General features: G+C 38.4%; 2 protein-coding genes and 2 long non-coding RNA genes across 4 annotated transcripts; all 4 read left to right on the top strand.

Moving 5' to 3' along the window:
- The first annotated feature begins 7 nt into the window (after window positions 1–7).
- LOC144650774 (large ribosomal subunit protein eL15-like) lies at window positions 8–4284 on the top strand. Its single transcript, XM_078510519.1, has 3 exons — window positions 8–76; window positions 1229–1555; window positions 3947–4284. The coding sequence occupies exons 2-3, from the start codon at window positions 1247–1249 to the stop codon at window positions 4250–4252; spliced, it is 615 nt and encodes a 204-aa protein (XP_078366645.1). The 5' UTR covers window positions 8–76; window positions 1229–1246; the 3' UTR covers window positions 4253–4284.
- Window positions 4285–7024: 2740 nt separating this feature from the next.
- LOC144648862 (adenosine receptor A2b-like) lies at window positions 7025–8715 on the top strand. Its single transcript, XM_078508308.1, has one exon. It carries the CDS (start codon window positions 7282–7284, stop codon window positions 8407–8409), a length of 1128 nt encoding a protein of 375 aa, XP_078364434.1. The 5' UTR covers window positions 7025–7281; the 3' UTR covers window positions 8410–8715.
- A 1532-nt stretch (window positions 8716–10247) lies between these two features.
- LOC144650781 (uncharacterized) lies at window positions 10248–14332 on the top strand. The gene is made up of 4 exons (XR_013570195.1): window positions 10248–10298; window positions 11947–12056; window positions 13651–13691; window positions 14116–14332. It is a non-coding gene; the product is annotated as an uncharacterized LOC144650781 (long non-coding RNA).
- Window positions 14333–15739: 1407 nt separating this feature from the next.
- LOC144650784 (uncharacterized) lies at window positions 15740–20001 on the top strand. Its single transcript, XR_013570196.1, has 4 exons — window positions 15740–15886; window positions 17947–18066; window positions 18467–18573; window positions 19838–20001. It is a non-coding gene; the product is annotated as an uncharacterized LOC144650784 (long non-coding RNA).
- The last annotated feature ends 2217 nt before the right edge of the window (window positions 20002–22218 follow it).

Genomic DNA, 22218 nt, shown 5'->3' with positions numbered 1-22218 from the left:
TGCGCCACGCTTGCTTCAGAACGAGGCTTTACCTCTCGTGGGTTCTCTTTCCTTCTCTGCTCTTTTGCGACCAGAGGTAAGAGAAACAACTCCAAAAATCGCCTTAAATCTTTGCTTTTAAGAAGCCATCTGGCAATAATTTTGACAAGAAATATTTCTATGATAACTGTCGGTTCCGTTGAAATACTTTTCGAGCTAAATATTCATTTTTCTCATCCCTAAGCAATGGCTGAAAGTTCTACCTATTTGAGCGAAGTCTAATTTCCTAATGTATCGTTGTTACTCAGCATTTGAATCCTGAAATTTTTTTCAGCACAGTTAAATGATTGAAAATTATCATACGCAAAAAGGCTACCTTGAACACGATTAAAATAAATATAGCCGTCTTAAAATTTGTCTGGAGGCTTTGATGACCATCAATAATGTTTTTGTCACAATTTTGCAATTTTGTAAGACTTATCTTGTCCAATGCCAGCCAGCTAGAACTAATTCCGTATTTTGTAAATGTTTGACGTGGAATTCTTTCAAGACAGTATGTGTTTGATAATCCAGTGGTAACAGTTGTTAATGTTATAACATCAACAGTCCAAGGAACTTTGCTAATGCAAAGTTTTTAACCGGTCAGCTGAGTAGGCCAAAATCTATGCAAGCTGCCTCCACTGTTATCGTATTTGCATGTACCCTATCCAAAGATTTTACTACACATCCTGTTTGTTTTCAGCCTTTTCTTTATTGCTTTGCAAGCATTTCATCCTATGATCATGATTACTAACTATAAACTTTTTCTTAGGTTCATGTTTAATTACCGGTAGTTTTAAACAAATGTATTCTGTTTTGAGATAAGTATTAACAAGTACACCACTTTAATGATTTAAGTAGTTCGTCTTTTGCTTGCATCAAAGTTTGATGCGTTGCAAGCCTTAGTTACCTACAATAAGTGACAAAAGTGACACAACACATTTTAGGCCCCATTGTATTGTACTAAGATGGCAGAGTGTAACAAAATCTTAAAACTAATTATTAATTTGCCGCAAAAACTACAATGTGAAGTTAGCTTGTCGACTACTTTTGTCACTTATTGGGACATAGCTATTATGATTTTGTTGGACAAAGATACATTTTGGTCAATTATTGCTGGATTGCTGTTACCAACCTGAATGAATCATACTTTGTTACACAGGCTCCACTATATTTGCAATTAAAAGCCTGTTCTTTTCTCATTCTTTAGCTGATCTAGGACAAAAAAATGGGAGCATACAAGTACCTTGAGGAGCTCTTTAAAAAGAAACAGTCCGACCTTCTGCGATTTTTACTGCGTGTGCGATGCTGGCAGTATCGTCAACTCAATACCATCCACAGAGCCACACGTCCCATGCGCCCTGACAAAGCACGTCGCCTAGGGTACAAAGCTAAACAAGGATATGTGGTCTACCGTGTACGTGTGAGGCGTGGTGGACGTAAGCGACCAGTGTCTAAGGGTGCTACCTATGGTAAACCAGCTAACCAGGGTGTGAACCAACTGAAATTCCAGAGGAGCTTGAGATCTGTAGCTGAGGTGAGTTTAACCACAACAACAATAACAACATCTTCTTTATTTCCTTATCAATAAAATTAAATTACAGAGATTATTACAGAGATTTCTTTCTACACATTCACACTCAGTGGTAGAGAATATGACCAATGTGTAGTTAACAATAATATTAATCCGTGAGCGCACAATTGTTATGAGATGGTAGATAGTCAACAAGGCATGTAGTGTCGAGTTGGCTATAACTATCTCATATCCAACAAACAGGAGTGGAATAATTGTTTTAAAAAAAAAAGCCCAAAGAATTGCAATATTTTTGCTCCATGGCTGTTCTCGTTTACACGTATACCTACCATATTATAGTCCATGTTATATAAACTCGTATACTATTACGTGTTAACCAATCAAAACTCAGGAATTGCAATATACCACTGCTACTTTTTAATAAGAGGTAGTAGGTTCAACTCCTGCCAGAAGGACTTGAAATATTTTTCAAAGCAGCTTGTGTCAGTGACTTAATAATATGTTTCTCATATTTTCATCAAGCTTATATAATTATTTTTTGTCAGCCTTAGTGTTTCTTATACTCAAAAAATGTCTTTTAAAATTGTCTAGAGCTGAGAACCTTTCATGTACAATTACAGTGAAACATATTACAGCTGAATTCAGTGCAGTGTGTAGTTGTGTAGACCAGGTTTTTGAAAACATTATTTGACCGTTGATCTTTTGCCTGAGGTAGTACAGTGTTCTTTTGGCTGGCCCAGTGAGACGGGCTGGCTCAGTTTTGCCCAGATCTCAGCATATCTGTTTAATGTAACAAAAAACAACTTTGTGATTACATGACAACCGGGCCAGCCCGGTTAGCCAAGATCCTGGTATCACAATGCTGGGATTCCGGCTAGCAAGGCTGAGAATCTTTCAGGTAATTACGTTCGCCGGGCCAGTATTAAGTTTCTCTTCCGAGCACACTTCCGACCATAAAATACAATATTCTTCTTTCTAAATAGAATGTGGTGGCAAAGCAGCTCATTTAGCTGCACAAACTTGTGTAGAAAATAAAACACCAAATTGCTGGAAAAATGTCATCAACATAATCCGACACATTTTATGCGCTGAAATCATTCATGATAAATTTAACCCATCGTTTGTGCCAAATGTAGTCCATCCTGGGCTGGCTTGGCTCATGTAACGCCAGGCTGGAAGTCATCTTAGCAAACCGAGCCAGCCTGGCTCATGTAATCAGGCTCTAAGACACCCACTAAAAAAATATGAATGTATAATCTCCAAAAATAAACAACAGAGTAGAAATCTTATGTCAAGGTTTTTTGGCCCGATTAAAAAAAGAGTAAAGAAAAGAAAATTGGAATTTTGTCGAAGTCACAGCAAGTATGCAGTTGTTAAGTGAAATCTACATGACAGCTGTCAAGTTCTAGGCCATTCTCGTCCCCATAGCCCTTCTCGTTTCTCTTAGCCGTCAAGGCCTTGGCACGAGAAACGAAGGTCTCTGGAGACACAGGATTTCCAATCCTAGATTTTAGGACTTCAAGTCTTCCTGTATGCAGTCATGATTTTTCAATGTATGATGAGAGAGTCATTGCATTTTTGACTTCCGTTTAAGAATTCTTTGCTTCAAACAGCCAATCAAAACAATTCTAATTAATTAAAAAATCCATGTCCCCAGAGCCCTTCATTTCTCGTGCCAAGGCCCTGCTGGCTAAGAGAAATGAAAAGGGCTTTGTCGACGAGAATGGTTCTAGGCATGAATTTCAGTCACATTACGCCAGGAAGAAGGCAAATAAGTCTGAGATAAAGTTTGGGGAAATACCTTATTATAGGAACATAACGAAGCATTTTAACAACGCGAACAAAATGTACGCGTAATAAAATTAACGCGAATTGTCGAAAATTTATGTTAACATGCATTTAATTAACGCGAATTTGATGCGTAGTAAATTTTATAGCAACCTGCGCTATTTGAAAGACAAAACAACAACGTCCAACAACAGAACTTGAGGTTTAATTCTGATAAACCATACACAACAAAGATACTTAAACAGACCAAATAGTGACTAATATTAAATGAATGGATCCAGGGATGGAATACATCCCGTCCTGGCGCTTTCCACTGCCTCTGTTATTCCTGCAGCTTTGACGGAGAAGATGATGTAGTTTAAACATAACTTTTCCGGAAATAAAGGTGTCTTAAAATAACAATACTGGAAAATAGTGTGATTTTAATTAACAATGACGTAAATTAAGGTACATAAAATTAACGCGAATTTTTGAAATTCGCGTTAATTACATGTATCGTTAATTTCCTATAATAAGGTATGTTGGACAAGCCCCCTGTATTTAATTTGAGAAAAAAGCACAAACTTGGGGAATGCTGATGTCTCTTTTTTCTTTTGCTTTTCACAGGAGCGTGCTGGTCGATACTGCAGCAGCCTGCGAGTTCTCAACTCTTACTGGGTGGCAGAGGATTCCACGTTCAAATTCTTTGAAGTCGTAATGGTGGACCCCTTCCACAAGGCTGTACGCCGTGACCCAAGAATCAACTGGATCTGCAAACCAGTCCACAAGCACCGTGAGCTGCGCGGCCTGACTGCCGCTGGCCGTAAAAACCGTGGAATGCGCAAGGGTCATAACTACAACAAGGTTATCGGAAGCTCCCGGCGTGGCTGCTGGAAGAGGCGTAACACGCTCTCTCTTCGCCGATATCGTTGATTGTTTAATAATATTAAAATCTGCAACTGTAATGTTGTGTGTTTTGGTTATTGTTCTGTCATTGGCATAGTTTGCAAGTAATCTCTCTGAGTACACCGAAAAAAAAAATGCTCATCCTCGTGTAAGAACCCGTGTGAAACTAAAAGTGACGTAAAACAGTGAACGAGTAAGAAAACAAAAGCCTCGAAACAATGTAGAGTAGGAAAACAATAGCTCGAAAACAAAGAAAGTTTCCATACAGGCTGTAGGTTCTTACATGGGGGTTAACCCGAAAGAAGAGAATTATGTTGCAGAATGTAAAAGAACGCGCTATCCCCCTGACATTTATTTTTATTTCCTAATATTTAACTTCTTCCCCAGAGGTAAAGAAGTTAGTAGATTGTTGATCAGAAATAGGTCTCTAAACATGAGAGCTTCAAACATCCTTTCTTATTGAAGCTTTCAAAACTAAGTTCGTACCTTTTTACTAGTGCCGTTTCATTTAAACTTCTCAATATTTCCATAACGCTTTCCAGGATATTTTATGGTGCCAACAAAAAAGAGACAAGCTTTTGCAGTACACGACTGTCCAGATTTCTCCTTGATGGGTCTTTTTGCAATGTTGCCAGAGTCTTCGTTGCCCTTTTTATGATGAAAAAAAAGGAATGGTCGCGGCCCTATCGCTGTTGCAGTTGGAACTGATCGAGTGCATTCTTTAACATTCTAAACGAGAGTCGATCTAAACTGAAGTGACCCTTGGGTGCATATGCAAAAGTTTAGTGTAACGTCAACCGTTACTTCACTTGACTTTCCATTCTTTCGCGAAAAGAAATCAGTACGAGGTAACCGAACGCGGAAGCGCGGCGAGTTTTCCTCTGATCTCGCGTCATTTTTTTCCCCCTTCGCTTCTAGTCCTGTCCCTTCCCGCCAGGCGCGCGAGGAGAGAGCGCCTGGGTTCAACCCCGATATACATGTAAGGCGAGAAGGGAGACTTCAGGGACTGGACTACTTCGCTTCACGGTCGACGGACTAAGATCGAGACTAAGACGAAGGGACCGGGAATTGCGGTTAGAAATTGAGGATTACCTTCTCGTTCAGTTGGTAAGGACCGTTGAAAAATCGGTACCATTTGTCAAGTCATGCATTTGTAAGTGCCATGCCTGTCGGTTGATCTCGGTTGGTTACCAGTCGTCCCAACCGGTTTTCCGGTAAAACACCTCCGGACGAAGAAAAAATAAGTAGAAAAAAAATACGTTACATTTTGTAAAATATAAGAAAAATAGAGCTGCCCTTTTCGATAGTTTGACAGATTATACGCGCAGACATTTCCATTCTTTACCCCACTTCCATTTGCTTCGTGTTTATTTACCTGCATACGTGACGAGACAGAATTTCGATATAAGGCTTTTAATAACATTGTTTAAATGTTTATCCACATTTTATTGCAAGTTTTTCAAGTAATTTCCGCTTCAGTTTTTTTAAACTTTTTTTCGAAACAAGAATTTAAATTCCAAAAAGACTTAAGAAAAAAAATCACTGACGGAAAGGGTAAAAAGCCGATATGTTGTTATGGAGGTAGCTAAGCAGATTGCCAGGGAAAATGTCTGTCTTTGTTTCAATGAATATCCGCTGTTACTCAATTTCTACGTGGTCAAAGTTCAGCGCTTTTCTCGCTTAAAAGCTAAAAGGAATAAAGGTAGATTCTGAAAGAGACGAAAATTATCTAATTGATAATGTGCAAGATGCGATCAGAACCGCCAACTTTGTAAAAACGCAGTTTTTTTTAGAAAATTAAGCATTAATAAAAAGCTTTATATTCTGGTTAGATTTATTTCAGTTTTTTCTTTTCAAACGGTACCAAAATCGCTGTCATCCAATCCAGTACACAATTATTAATGTAAAATTAAAGAAGACATTAAAAATTAACGAATTTAGAAACTTCAAAGGGTGAACGCCACTCTATTGAATGTCTTTTTTTCCTTTCAACCTTAAGCTTCACAACGCTAAAATGCGTCTGAGACAACATTACCTATTGTGATTATGCTTCGCGCGGTCTGTTTGTAGGCGACAACTTTTTCTTCCCAATCGCCCGATTGTAATTGATGGAACGTTTTTGCAATTGTCGTAAAAATGCATTAAAGAAACATAAGAAAATAGAATTGACTGCCGGTGCTTTGGTAAAATTTGTGGTCCATTTCATGTGGATTTCTAGACAGCGAAGCTTACAACATTTGACTTGTTTCCGCATACATGGAAATCTGTGGTTCACTACATAAATAAATGCGCTGGTGAGAGGGAACTTAAAGTTAAGTCTTCATTAACACACATTTTTCTGTCTCTGAGGATTTGAAGGAACTACTTTTTAGACTACCAAAACAAAACCTTTATTGACTATTTTCCAAGTCTCCAGATTACATCTTTTAAATTATGCATTGCGGTTTGGACCATTACTCTTTTAGCCAATTTTCGTATTGTTTACCCGAGATTAAATTTGTTTTTACGGTAAAATAGGCCTTTATTGTGTTCTATTACCAAAGAACTCAAAACAACGCCTTTGTCCATGAAACCCATTTGACGGGCAGTTCCTCGAGTTGTTAGACTTCCTTATTCACCGCTGCTATGAACACAAAAGACTCAAAGTAACAACGTATTCTGTCGCTCGTGCGACCCTATTAATTACGCCCTCGCTTAATTTTCCTTACAGACCCGACATTGAATTTAATTATACCATGATTACACATTCAATTGAAAATAACATGATGGTGCGAAATTAAAAGAAAGAATGGATTAACCTTCACTCATTGTGACAAGTAATTCGGCAGAGGTTGAAAGAACATGGTGGTTTTTCTACTTTGGCACAATTACCGCGCAGAACAACAAAATTAAGTTTTAACACGGTGGAATTAGTGCGAATATTCGTTTATTTGACACTAAGCCGAAGGACTGTACATAAAGCCGCTTCCCGCATCCCCACTGCCAGGAATATTAATATTCTCGATTTGAACGCCAGCCAAAGTTTGTATAAAAGTGTTTTCTGGAGCAAAAACGCTATGAATCAAAATCAATCGACGACAGACTATGTGAATCCGTGCCGATTTCTGACCGACTCTGTCGAGGATCCAGAGTACTTGTACATCCACAATCTCGTTTGTTCAATCCTGAACTGCCTGTTTGTCTTACCTGGTATTTGTGGAAACGTGCTGGTTATTTTAGCGGTGTGGAAAACACCGTCGCTTCAAACTCCTTCTAACGCGCTACTTCTTTCATTGGCCACGTCGGATCTTGCAGTTGGTTTATTAGCCCAACCTTCGTTTTCAGCGTGGCGCATCTCACAGATGGCAGGCAATCTCAAGGCGCATTGTGTGGCAGGAGTAGCGTCCGAGTCCTTTGGCTGGCTTCTCGCCGGCGTTTCGTTATTCACCATTACCGCAATCAGCGTCGAAAGATTCTTAGCCGTCCACCTTCACTTACGATATCACGACATAGTGACCAGGCGAGGAATCGCCAAAGTTGTGCTCAGTTTCTGGCTGATTTGGATAATAATCACGGTGCTGAGATTTTTTGTCGTGAACAGGGAAATACTCCGAATAATTGCCATCAATTTCCTGGTTATAACCTCCGCGATAATGTTTATTGCATATATCATGATTTATAGACTGGTGCGCCGACATCAGTTGCAAATAAGGCAGCAATGTTTCACGAGCTCGCCCGATGACAACCGAACCAAGACCATCGATATGGTACGATATAAGCGGTCTACAATAACTATGTTGTACATATTAGGATTTTTCCTTCTTTGCTATTTTCCATTTCTATGTGTTATGTTGATAGAAGTTGCCATAGGAGAAACTCTACCTTCAAAAGCCGCCTACCTCTACACGGTGACATCAATTTTTATCAACTCTGCATTAAATCCGTTGATTTATTGCTGGCGCATGATGGAAATAAGAGTGGCGATACAAAAAATTATCAACTTTGGGAATGTAAACTCCATAGAACCAGAGAAGAGTTTTATTGTTTCTAAAAGGCGACCATCGCTTCAACTACAGACTATAGAACCATCATTCATTACGGAAAATCGCGGTCTAAGCGATAGCAACGTATCGATCAATTCTGATTTAATTAACTTGCCGGTTGCCACGAAAGCAACCGAGAAAGACGAGAACTCCACAAATTAAACTAACTATCCAATTCAAGCAACAGATAGCAAGTGTTAACAATTGTGATGTACCTTATCGTTACTTATTTTCGCGGGACTTGATTTTCGCGATTTTCAAAAAATCGCAAAATTAAAGACCCGCGAAAAAGGGTAAGTTCTTGCGAAAAATAACGACGCGAACTTTAATACCCTTCGTTATGATCCTTGTTACAGTCGTCAAGCTAGCTTTACTTTTGACAGAGGAACAGTTCAAACTGTTAAAGTTTCGTTTTGTGATGGTTTTGTTCAGTATCTCATTGGAAACTATTGCTGTTGCTGTGTAAAATTAAAATCAGTCGTGCTAATTTTGAGACTTACTGTTTGTTAATGTAGACACTGAGTATTATGACAATTTTTGAGAAATTTAGTCCCTTTTATCGTACTTTTTGGCCAAATATTGAAATTTAAGTCCCGCGAAATATGCCCTTTCCATTTTTCGCGAAGTAAAGTTTCCTCGAAAATAAGTAACAATAAGGAATTTCACTGGATTTGGAATTGGAATCGGTAACACTCAGATGTCAGTTCTATCTTTGCGGCAATTCCTCAAACAGTAAAGATTTTTATCATTTGCTGAGAATTATTTGCAATAGTTATTTGTAAATCATCTCAAAGTATGATTACGCGGGTTTTTCTTCAGGGATTTCTTTTACATTGGGTCTGTACATTATTTCACATGTTCCTTTATTTTAATAGAGGAGGTTGAAGGTACAGATTCGAACTAATTGGAACACGTACTCTGATCGAGGACTGTAATTTTGATGCCCCTTTGTGCACAAGAGCCTGATTCTTGAGATAAAGGGAGTGATTTGTAACAGTTTCCATTCGCCTGACTGAAAATCGCCATTCAGAGGAATTTTGAAAATTTCTAATGCCGAATGGAAGTTAAATTAATTCTTACTTCACAAGCATTCCGTTCTCAATTTCAGTTCTCGTTTTTAGTTGATGAAAGTTGATGATTGGAAATCAATCGATCAATTGATATCTAGACTGTCCATAGCCTCTCTATTTTCAACGCAAAAAAGCGAGAGAATCGGCGAGTGCGAAACGCCGGGGAGGGGGGAGGGGGGCGGGAGCGAGCACCTCCCGTTTTGCGCTGGCGTCCAGTTCCTTGTTGTTCTTTCCCCGTGCTCATCGATCAAAAAATAAAGGGCTGTTAACAGTCTATTGATTTCAGTCGATGATTTCTAGTTAATTCATATCGATTGAAATCGGCCTGTCGATGACCAATCAATAGCAAAGGAGGGTGCATCATATCTTGTCGATAGTTACATGAAAAATTGTTGAAGCGGGAAGAGCGTACTCTCACGCTGAAGTAATACAAAAGAAAGGCAACACTTATCCTTCGAGGATACGAGCTGGTCTTCATCCAATGCCCAGTTCCCTCTATGTGACGCGTCTGCAGAGAATCATGGTATTTCTACAACCTCGTTACCAGGACTTTTTCACGCCCGTTCTAAATTACCAAGGGAAAACCCTGGGAACGAGGCTGGGTCTTTACACTCAAGAAGACAAGTCCTGGACTTGGCACTCTGAATGCAGCCACCATGATTCCCTGCAGGCACGTCTTATAGAGGGAACTGAACATTCACTTAGTTTCAGATATTGCCGAAATACATTATGGGAATTTTCGTTGCCTTAACGAGAGGCCTAATATGCATCGTCGAATTATTTTAAGTAATCGTTTTACAAATGATAAAAGGGTTAAAAGCTTTTATATCTTTTACTTCAACCAATCATTATCATTATCTCGCTGCAATGCCCGGATGTTTCGCATGACGCCATATCAGTTTAAGTACACAGTTCGCTGACGGTATTTTCATAAGGGACAGAGAAATTTGCTTAGCATCTCCAAAAAAAAGCTAAGGTCAGGTAAGGAAAGAAAGCTTTTGATTAACTCTAACTTTTTCTATTCTGGTCGTATTCTCTAAATTTATTTGCTGTCGCCCGAAAAATTGTTTTGAACACTATATATCATGTATGTAGAGGCAGGGCTGTAGCCAGAAAAAAAAAATCACGACTGAGGCAATTTCCATGGTTAAATTCTCTTCCTAGGTATTTATTTTTCTCCTTGAAAAAATAACAAAAACGTACAAAAACGAAAAAATGACTGAGGCAAGTGCCTCGGTTTTCCTCAAAGCGGGTACGGCCCCGGAAGATTCTTCAACAATAATCGCCTTCTTAAACATTTTACATCAGATAAGATTTACGACACACGAGAAGATAAATGTAAATCTGTTTTAAAGGATTTTTCTCTGTCGCTTTATTGTAAGTTGGTTGACAATTATATGCATGGATGGGTAGTACACGCGATCACAGTTTTCTTCACATGTAGATGGGGCTCATGTTATGAATAGAAGCAAGAAACGTACTAAGATCAGAGCTCTGAAATCGACATTTTTCTCAGCTTTCAGGCAATCCTTGTTTACATTCTCTCGGAAAACTTTTACCTGCATAGCAACTTAACCAACTTTAATTTACTCGCTCTCGCATGGATTTGTATTTGTCTGCATTTAATCCGAAAAAGAGTTAGAGAGCTGCAGTGCTATACGCCAATAGACCTTATTCACGATAGCCGTCATGTTTGTTCGCTTTATAATGAAAATTAGGCACGTTAGGCTCGTTTTTGGATTAGGAAATCCGAAATCCGGATTTGAAAATCCAAAACCTGATTTCCCAATCGAATGCACCCATGGGAAGGTTAGCCTTATACTTGGGGGAACACCTCAGTCAGAAAAGCTTAAATAAACTTGCAGAGATCCCCTGATACGTTTGAAACACATTGTTTGAAATGTCCAAAAAAACTTGAAACAATAAAACACGAAATTCAGAAACGGATCGGGGGGGGGGGGGGGGTGGGGGTACTCAAAAATGTTTTATACGGGGAGGCTCCGCCCCAAGTTCTAACCCCTTACCCTTTTATATACCATATTTGACAAAAATTGTCCCCCTTTCGTATACCTTTAACTGAAAAAAGGTACCCCTTTCATATACTTAAGAGACATGGCGTGGACTTAAAAAAGGACGTTTTCTTGTCATTTTTATTTAGCGCCAGGAGCCCATAGGGATTTCACGAGTTTAAGTATATGAAAGGGTATGGAAATCTGTCATTTGGCTTTTAAAAGGACCTTTAATTAAAATATTTCGAACAGACGCAATTTTATGGCTATATTATTTTAATTTATTAAGCGCTAACAGGTTCCCCCCCGGGAACCGGTTTTTGACGCACCGAAATCAATCCGACCTTGGACTTCATGGATTTGTTACTTGTTGCGTTTTTTGGAGAAATCCGAAAAGAGGATTTGCAAGACTGTTCTCGTAAGCGGCGGTCTATGATCTGCAAACTGACAATGCCTTTGGCGAACTAAAGAGCACTGATAAATGTGTTCGGCTGAGAATTCAAAGCTGACGGTCCCAAACAAAAAATCGAAAATTTTTTAGTGTTCATTGTTCACGAGTAACAAATTTGGAAAATTCTTAGTTAAATCAATTAGTGAAAGGATTAATCCATTTTTTGCAGAGAGGAACAAGATGCGTGTTGCAGTCGCCTTCATTTTGCTGATTTCCCTTGCAATGGCATTTAAATTAGAGAAGGAGCGTCCTGCATTTGAAGATGAACAAGATGATAAGGTACACTCTTTTTTTTTTTTTATAAGAATCTAGTTTATAAGAATATCGAGGCTGAAATTTGCGAATTTTTAAGAATATTTTAAGAATAAACCCGAGGCTGAGATTTTGAAAAGAATATAGTTTTTAGTTGAAACACAATCAGGTATTTTCATTTCCGTCACTTTATCTCTTTGAGGAATGCTTTGTTTAAAGCCAAAACGGCCAGGCTGCAACGAAAAGCAATGGTACATGTACACAATGTAACACGATACAGATCTGGACACCGAAAACTTGTAATTGATTACCCAATACTTGCTAAAACGGAAATGTCAAACGGTATTTTCTAAGAATGTTGATAAGAATATTTCAGCCTAAAATCGGCAGAAAAATAAGAATATTCAGCCTGGGTCGGAAAAACTGTATTCTTATAAAAAAAAGAGTGTAATCAGAAACTATCTGCGTGCGTATATTACTTCACATACTTACCTACTTGCTTGCTTGCTCTCTTGCTTGCTTTGTTGCTTGCTCGATTGCTCGCTTACTTGCTTGCTTGCTCGCTTACTTACTTGCTTACTTGCTTGCTTAATTGCTCGCTTGCTCGCTTACTTACTCGCTTGCTTACTTGCTCGCTCGCTTACTTGCTTGCTCGCTCGCTTACTTGCTTGCTTTACTTGCTCGCTTGCATACTTGCTTGCTTGCTCGCTTACTTGCTTGCTTGCTTGCTTACTTGCTCGCTTGCGTACTTGCTTGCTTGCTCGCTTACTTGCTTGCTTTCTTGCTTACTTGCTTGCTTACTTGCTCGCCCGCTCGCTCGCTCGCTTGCTTGCTTACTTGCTTACTTGCTTGCTTGCTTACTTGCTTGCTTTCTTGCTTACTTGCTCGCCCGCTCGCTCGCTCGCTCGCTTACTTGCTTGCTTGCTTGCTTGCTTACTTGCTTGCTTTCTTGCTTACTTGCTCGCCCGCTCGCTCGCTCGCTTACTTGCTTGCTTGCTTGCTTTTTTGCTTTCTTACTTACCTACTTACCTGTCGATTACCTCAGTGAAACAGAAATTAACTTAGTAATGTCAGCGAGTTCAAAATGTAGGTGTATTGGTCAATTTGCCGCCTGGCTTGACTTTGGTATACACTCTTTTTTTTTTATTATAAGAATACAGTTTTTCCGACCCAGGCTGAATATTCTTATTTTTCTGCCGATTTTAGGCTGAAAATATTCTTGTGAACATTCTTAGAAAATACCGTTTGACATTTCCGTTTTAGCAAGTATTGGGTAATCAATTACAAGTGTTTGGTGTCCAGATCTGTATCGTGTTACATTGTGCACATGTACCATTGCTTTTCGTTGCAGCCTGGCCGTTTTGGCTTTAAACAAAGCATTCTTCACAGAGATAAAGTGACGGAAATGAAAATACCTGATTTTGTTTCAACTCAAAATTATATTCTTTTCAAAATCTCAGCCTCGGGTTTATTCTTAGAATATTCTTAAAAATTCGCAAATTTCAGCCTCGATATTCTTATAAACTAGATTCTTATAAAATAAAAAGAGTGTAAAGCAGCTACAGTCTATTGCGTAATCGATATTACATCTTTTTTTGTTTCTGTAACAAATTCCATTTAGGTTGAAAGCCTTAATGAACGGATGTTGGATGGACTCCAAAACCCGGGGGGGTACTTCCTATAATGGCCTATACGGGGAGGCTCCGCCCGAAAGGGGTACCTTTTTCAGGCTCCAGGTATATAAAAGGGTAGGGATTTCACGAGTTTAGGTATATGAAAGGGTAGGGAAATCTTCCATAATGATATTTTAAAAGGCCTTTACATTAAATATTTCGAGCAGACGCAACTTTTGGATGTATGGTCTTAATTTATTAAGCGCTACATAAAAATGACAAGAAAACATCCCGTTTTAGGTAAATGTGATGTCGTGTAGGTATATGAAAGGGGTGCCTTTTTGCAATAAAAGGTATACAAAAGGGGTACCTTTTCTGATCAAAATGTTATATAAAAGGGTAAGGGGTTGGATCTTCGGGCGGAGCCTCCCCGTACAAAACTTTTTCGAGTACCCCCCCCCCGGGCTCCAAAAGGACGTCAACGGCTGCTGTACTATTTGCTATAGCTCCTGTACATGCTGCTATGCTGGTCATGAGCCAGTTTAGTAAGGACTTAAAGTACGTTACGTTTTCACTTGTTAAGGTCTGCAAAATTCGGGAAACGTCCGGTCCAGTCTCAATACTGAACATAAATCAAAGGCTCCTTAAAAGCTTTTTTTAGTTAAAAGTATTGCGTATATTTTTGTCATTTTACAGGCATGAAAGCAAGATTTCGCTCGGTCGCTTAACTGACACAACCTGGCTGATATAAGTTGTTAAACACTTTTTAAATACGATGGGCATGTGATAAAAAGATTGTAAACTGAACTGAAATAAACGTGGGTTTAAAAAACCTAACTTTTCGTCCTTTATTGCATGTCAGTCTTTCTCCTCATCCACTACTTTGATAATAACGTTCTAAAGCCTTTTTAAACTCTGATTACAAAGAAAGAGTGATTATACTAATGAAATGGTAGGGAACAAAGGTAGAAAAAGGTAATAAAAAGTAGGTACTCGAAACACAGTATAAATAAATAAAGGAGGGTACTAAATAAAGGTACTAAAATAAAGGTGATATATAAGAAGAGAGCACTAAAAGGTACGCGCTAGCTCTGTCATGAATCTGAGTTTTTTTTTTTTACAAAAGAGAAGAAGAACATGTAGCTGAAAGATTAGTCACCTAAGCTACTTCGACATAGGCTATAATGCACACCCTGTACCGTTTCTAAATAACTGATATCGATTATTATCGATACATCAATGCATTTTTTTTAAACAGACAAATGATGAGAATATAAAAAAATCATCAACTGCAGGTCAATATTTTCTTATGTACCACCAAGCCAGTCTCAGAACTAACATTAAGCCCAGCAAAGTTTTACAAAGATCGTTATCACGTGAAACCCTGAAGGCAAAATTTTTCCTTATTTTTTAAAAGGTGTCTCCTTTTATTGGTAAAAGAGGTCCAGAGTAATATAAATTTTGCTGGACAAAAATCGAGTACCAGAATAATTTGTAAAATCCTATTGCGTTATTTTCTACTCTTTTAAAAGCGAAAGATGTAAGTAACTATCCTTGATAACACCAACAGCAATTTCTTATCAGAACCTGAGAAGATGAGTTTCACAGTTCACAAGACTGAACCATTAAATTTCACGTGTAGCTTTTTGTAAAATCGCCTTTTAAGCGATCCAGTGGAATTCAGTGGAACATCGAATTTTTTTTCGATGTTTGGTGTTGTCAGAAATGAGTCTTTTGATAAGGTATTTGAAACCGTACCACAGCGGAGTTTGCATTTAAATGTAAATAATTGTGGTACATAATTTTGTCCAAAAGATACTCCAAGTCCTGGCGGAAAACGTCTTAAACTCTTTAGTCAGGGAATGACACCGCCGGCTATCAATATAAGCTCCTAAACCACTGAGGCAAAACGTTATTTCTTTCACTGTTCAGAAGCCACTTCAGGGAGGTCAGGCGAGGCCTAATGCATAGTCGACTTATCTTAATTAAACGTTTTACAAAAGATAAAAGGGTTAAAAGCTTTTATATCTTTTACTTCAAACAATCAACTGTAACTGCAGCGCATTCTTTATTTTCTACGTATATGTATTCCGATAGGATCAGTTCTTGAGAGCATTATCTCGCTGCAATGCCCGGATGTTTCGCAAAGCCGCTGACTATAAAATGACGCCATATCACACAGCACAGTTTAAATACACAGCACAGGGACAAGGAAATTTGCTTAGCATCTCAAAGTAAGGTCAGGTAAGGAAAGAACACTTTTGATTTACTCTAACGTTTTCTATTCTGGTCACGTTCTCTAGAATCAATCAAACTTATATCGTTTTTACAATATCACCGAGGACATCATGCTAGGTTTATTTTCATTTCATTCTCGCTCTCGCACGAAAATCGTTAAAGAACACTTTATATCATGTATGTAAGGACTCTTCAACAGAAATCTCCTACTTAAACATCTTACATCAGATGAAATTTACGACGCATGAGAAGATAAATGTTAATCTGTTTTAAAGGATTTTTCTCTGTCCCTTTATAACTATGTTGTAAGTTGGTTGACAATTCGGCAATTGTATGCATGGATGGGTAGTACACGCGATCACAATTGTCTTCACACGGGGCTCATATTATGAATAGAAGCAAGAAACGTACTGAGACCAGAATTCTGAAATCGACATTTTCTCTCAGCTTTCAGGCACTTTGTTTACATTCTCTCGGAAACTTTTAACTGCATAGCAACTCTACCAACTTTATTTAATTTATTCCTTTAGATCGTTATCACAAGAAATCCTGAAGGCAAAGATTTTGTCTTGCTCTTATCAGTTTTTATATAGAAGGGAAGAACGCTGGAGGCTTCTATAGATATCAATTTTTATGCTTAAATAATATTAGATATCCAGCAAGAAAGCAAATACGGTCCAGTAAATATTCTATAAATCGCCTAAGAAGAATACAATTCTCATTCCAACCGTTTGAAACACTGGACGAAACACCACCACTGCCTGCCTTTCCATAAATTCCCTCAATGACAGATCGAAGTAAAAGATCCCATTCAGCTAGGAAAAGCCCTTATACGTAAGGTTTTTAATAAAAAAGCAGCAGAATTTTTTATTAGGTTAGTTGAAAACAATCGCGCTTTTGTAAAAGTTGGAAATTAGCATACGAGTAAAACATCGGGTAATTACAATGCACTAGTATTCTCTCGTCCTCTTCACAAGGGGCCCTCAAATCGAGAAGAGGATAAAATCAAAATGAAACTTGACATGCTTTTGTCGCGTCTTTGTTTCTTTATACGCTGTCTGCAAGTCGGTGGTCTGGAGCCGAATAAATATTAAATAAATTGTACGCGGTCAGCCGGAATGAGGATACTGGAACAAAGATATCTTCGGAAACTATCGTACCTCTTAGTTTATTACTTCGTCACTATATATCACTCGTATAGTGATCTGATATCGTCCCGAGAATTCATATTTCTGAATGTTTTTGACCATCCCAGACCCCACACTTTCCTCGATTCGATCCAGATCTCGAACCTGCTAGACCGAAATCAAAAACGCGACAAGAGTAGGTATGAATTATTTTTTATATATCCTCATAGCTGATGTGAAGGGCCCCTGCGCCTCTTTCCAAAAGTAGTAAGCTCAAACAAGCCACGGCAATAGTGGCAACAAGAACACCGTCAAACAAAAGGTTTAGGGCCTGATTATATGAGCCGGGCTGGCTCGGTTTGCCGAGATCTCGGCACGTCTGTTAAACGCAACGAAAATCAACTTCGCGATTACATGACAACCGAGCCAGCCCGGTTAGCCGAGATCCCGGTATAGCGATGCCGGGATCCCGGCTAACAGGGCTGAAAATTTTCCATGTAATCACGTTCACCGGGCCAGCCCGGCTAAACGGGCCAGCATTAAATTTCTCTTCCGAGAAGCGACGTTATCGTTGTTATGAAATGAATATATGAAATTCACATATTTGTACTGCGGATATACATTTTAAGCAAATGAAAGATCACCGCAGTAATGTACTCAACTTAAGCAGTTGAGAAAAGCAAGCCTGAAAAAAATTCAGGCTTGAACGGGAATCGAACCCATGACCTCTGAGAGGTCATGGAGAAGGTTTACGTTGCATTGAAATCTGTTTTAGGAATTCCTGTTTTATTGGGAAATCCGAAGAACGTATTTTCTGGTGTTTTTTTCTGTTGCTGCAACCGTTGGCCATCTGGTCGCTTTACCCATATTTTTAATAGTTTTTTGGTTATCGACCTAACAGTGTCAGTGAAAAGATTAATCCATTTTTTTTTTTTGCAGAGAGGAACAATAACTGTAAAGATGCGTGTCGCAGTCGCCTTCATCTTGCTGATTTCTCTTGCAATGGCGTTTAAATTAGAGAACGAGCGTCCTGCATTTGAAGATGAACAAGATAATAAGGTAAAATAATCAGAAACAATCTGCGTGCGTACAATATTACTTATTTACTTACCTGCCTACCTACCTACCGACCGACCGACCGACCGACTGACGACTGACCGACTGACTGACTGCTACCTGCCTGCCTGACAGACTGACTGACTACCTGCCTGCCTGCCTGCCTGCCTGCCTGCCTGCCTGCCTGACTGACTAACTGACTGACTGACTGACTGACTGACTGACTGACTGACTGACTGACTGACTGACTGACTGACTTACTTACTGATTGATGACTAACGGACTTACTTACTTACTTACTATTGGACAATTTGCCACCCGGCTGATCTTTGGTAAGCAGCTATGGACTACTGCGTAATGGTTGTTAAATATTTTTTTTGTTTCTGTAACAAATTCCCTTTAGGCTGAAAGCCTCAATAAACGGATGCTGGGTGGAGTCCGTAAGGACGCTAACGGCTGCTGTGTTGTTTGCCGTAGCTATTGTACATGCTGCTATACTTAGCCACTCTGGTAAGGAAACAACAAAGTACACTATATGAAATGAATATATGAAATTCATATATTTGTACTGTGGGAAACAAATGAAAGATCATCGCAGTAATGTACTCAACTTAAGCAGTTGAGAAAAGCAAGCCTGAAAAAAATTCAGGCTTGAACGAGAATCGAACCCATGACCTCTGCGATACTAGTGCAGCACTCTATCTTTCATTTGCTTAAAATGTCTATCCGCAGTACAAATACATGAATTTCATATATTCATTTCATATCTTCTCCATCCACGGGTATATTACGAACTCACAAGTGACCAGCTCCCAGTTGGCTTGATAGCTCAGTTGTTTAGAGCGCTGCACTAGTATCGCAGAGGTCATGGGTTCGATTCCCGTCCAAATCCCGTTCAGGCTTGCTTTTCTCAACTGCTTAAGTTGAGTACATTATGTACTGCGATGATCTTTCATTTTCTTAAAAAGTACACTATGTTTTCAATTGTAAAGGTCTATACTAAACTAGGAAAACTTCCGGTCCAGTCTGAATACTGAACATAAGTCAAAGGTCCTAATGAATGAACAAATCATAGGCTACCTCATGGATGAATGTGTTAAGTGAATTCCTAAGATAGCCTAGCTTGTGTTATAAAACCCGCAAATAATACTGATTATTTTAATAGCTTAACATGTATAAAAATAAGACAAATTCATTTTAGGCAACCCAAAAAAAAAAAGTATACAATTAATAAATGTGAGACACCTCATACATAGTTATTTATTTCCATTTTGATTACCTAAAATAAACATTTGGACAAATGGATGAAACTCGAAAAATTTTTTTGGTTAATTTTCATCCAAACCGAAGCAAAGAAACCTGCTAAAAAGGGTATGAATATTTCAATTTCTTAGGCTAGACATCCCACATGTACACACCCGGCCGAATCACTCTAAATTCGGGTAACGTCTTTGCAGTCAAGACAGTCAACTCAGTCAACTGATCGCTCGTTGATTTCAGAAATGACTTAACCCATCCACATTTGAAGAAATAGACCACATTACCATTTTGTTTCCAGAAGTCTTGAGGAGGCCACCATTCAAGTCTGTGATTTACTATTTTTTGAAACTCATTTGCAAGCGGCACCGTCTTAGAATTTTCGGTATGACTAGCCAATGTTGTTCTCTTTTGGTACCCGGTAGTTTTCTTCAAAATTAACAGCGAAAATCCTAAAATCCTATTCTAAATGCTTTTGTTACTTAAAAGTATTGCTTATATTTTTGTCATTTTGCAGGCATGAAAGCAAGATTTAGCTCGGCCGCCGAAGCATTTACAGACTGACATATCCTGGCTGATATTTATTGTTGAACACTTGGTATTCTAGCTGGTTGATAAGATGGGTAATACGATAAAAAGATTGTAAACTAAACTGAAATCAACGTGGGTTTAAAAACGGTACCTAACTTTGAAACTTTGAGTCTTTATTGTGTTTCTCCTCATCCACTACATCGATGACAGCTTTCTAAAGCCTTCTTAAAAGAAAACACGAGCATACTAAGAAGATGGTAGGGAATAAAGGTAGTAGAAAGTAGTTACTTGAAGTATAAGGAGGGTACTAAATAGAGGTACTAAAATAAGGGTAGAAGAGGGACCAAAAAGACGGTGCTAGAACCCAACAACACAGAAGAGGTTAAAATGAGGGTGCTAACAAGTAAGGCACTGTTTGTTAGCACTCATTTTTAACTCGGAAAAGAGTTGTAGTGGGCGAAGTGAATTCACTCCATCACTCCTTCACTCGTTTCCTGTTAGACATATGCACGCAATGCGTGCAAGTGTTTTAAGGCCTCTAGAGAATTAGACCTTTTCTCTGATACCAACATTTCTTGTTAAATTACATAAAATTAACATGCTTAGTCACCAACCGAAATATTGTATTAATGTCAGTTTTCTTGAAATAATATTATGATATTTATTCAGCTATAAGCCGAGACCGTAAACCTTTGGTTTTTTAGAACAGTTAGACAAAAAACTAACCCAAAACACTCAGCTAAAGATGAATTTATTTCAGTACGATTTGGTGAAAAAAAATCGCTCGACTTATAGCCAATGATATTATTATTATTATTTTTCGTTACCTTCAGATAACAAAAAGGAAAAATAAAAAGAAAGAAATCAATTTGCAACAGATGGGAACTCTATCTCTTGGCCTTTCGGTCTTCTCTTAATCAGTATTTGATGACAATCAAAGTGAAGTAAACAGAAGTTTGTATTAGCAAAGCTTTATTTGTCAGTTTGTTGTTTTCGATTCTTGTTTCATAATAACTTTTCCGAGTTTAGTGGCTTATAGCCACTTTTAGTTATTATCTTTACTTTCTCGCACTGTCTTATTGGCCCTTTTCTTATCACCCTCACTTTAGTACCTCTCTTTAGTATCTTCGTAAGTGAGCTTCGACTGTACAAATAAAGTTACGTCCAATTCTATCATGAAACTAAGTTTTTAAAGAGAAGAAGAACATTTAAATGAGAGATATTTATAATAACCAAGCATTAGTCGGGTTAATAGCCTCATTTAACAGAACTTTAAGCATCAATTATCAGCGCCAAATACTCAAAAATACGTGTTGTGAAGAATATTTCACACTTTTTGATTATGACAAATAACAATAAAAACTCTTTTTATGACAAGCGCAGAATATTACTAAAGAAAGTGAAGAACACAGAACTGATATTAAAAAATAGACTAAAACACTTTTCCCAGAATCGAACGTGCCTTCTTTTGAATTCTCCTGAAATAATCGCCGTTACAAAAGAAGTGAAAAGGTGTTTGCATATTCCTAAGCTAAGGCTAAAAGTCACCATTTCAATGTAGCCAAATTAGCCTTGGAATTAACCTCTTCAAATTTCGCCAGTCTGTGAAATTTGTAAACTTGCAAACTTTTCGAGCATTTACTCTCGCGAATTAAGAATGACTCCGGCCAATTTCCTAGTGAAAGTACTTTTAAAACATTGAACAAATTTTCTGCTTTTAACCGATTGTCATTTTCCTTTCCTTTCATTTGACTATTATAGCTTATTACTTTTTAAATTTTTTTTGTCGTGTTGATCAGTAAAATTCTAAGCGTGGTGTTGAACCTGTGTCTTATTCTTTCAGCCGCTTTGATTTTCTGACGTCCGAGTCATTCGATGAGTGTGTTGAGAATAACGATCAATAACCAAGTAGTTGATCTCGGAATTTTAACAAGATTTCTATTTCTTCGAGAAACGTTTTAGATAGTTTAGTATTCCATAAATGCAATAGACGGCACTTTCCAGGGGTTTACTGGCGCAATAAAACCACTTGGGATGTTGGAAGAATACTCTAAAAGCATGTAAATCACTCGCCTAACGCTCGTCATTTACCAGCCTCCATCCTAGACGTTTTTTGGGCTCGTCTCGCGTTTTTGTCCCACGAACGTCTGCTTGACCGAGCTACCACTTCTGTTCGTCGGTGGTTTGTCTCTGTTATGAAAAAAACCAATCAGCACCCGTCTATCGTATAACAGAAATTCGTGGGGAAGAAACGCGTGACGAGCCCAAAGAACGTCTGCGAAGGAGGCTAATGATTTACAAGCTTAACCTCAAAAATTTGGCTTCCGTCCCAAGCTGTCTACAATTTCAGCTCTCACCAGTTTTGCA

Source organism: Oculina patagonica, chromosome 4 (assembly GCF_052425735.1).
Source record: "Oculina patagonica isolate OP01 chromosome 4, crgOcupat, whole genome shotgun sequence".
NCBI classification, from domain to species: Eukaryota; Metazoa; Cnidaria; class Anthozoa; order Scleractinia; family Oculinidae; genus Oculina; species Oculina patagonica.
This window is presented reverse-complemented; position numbering and strand designations above follow the sequence as displayed.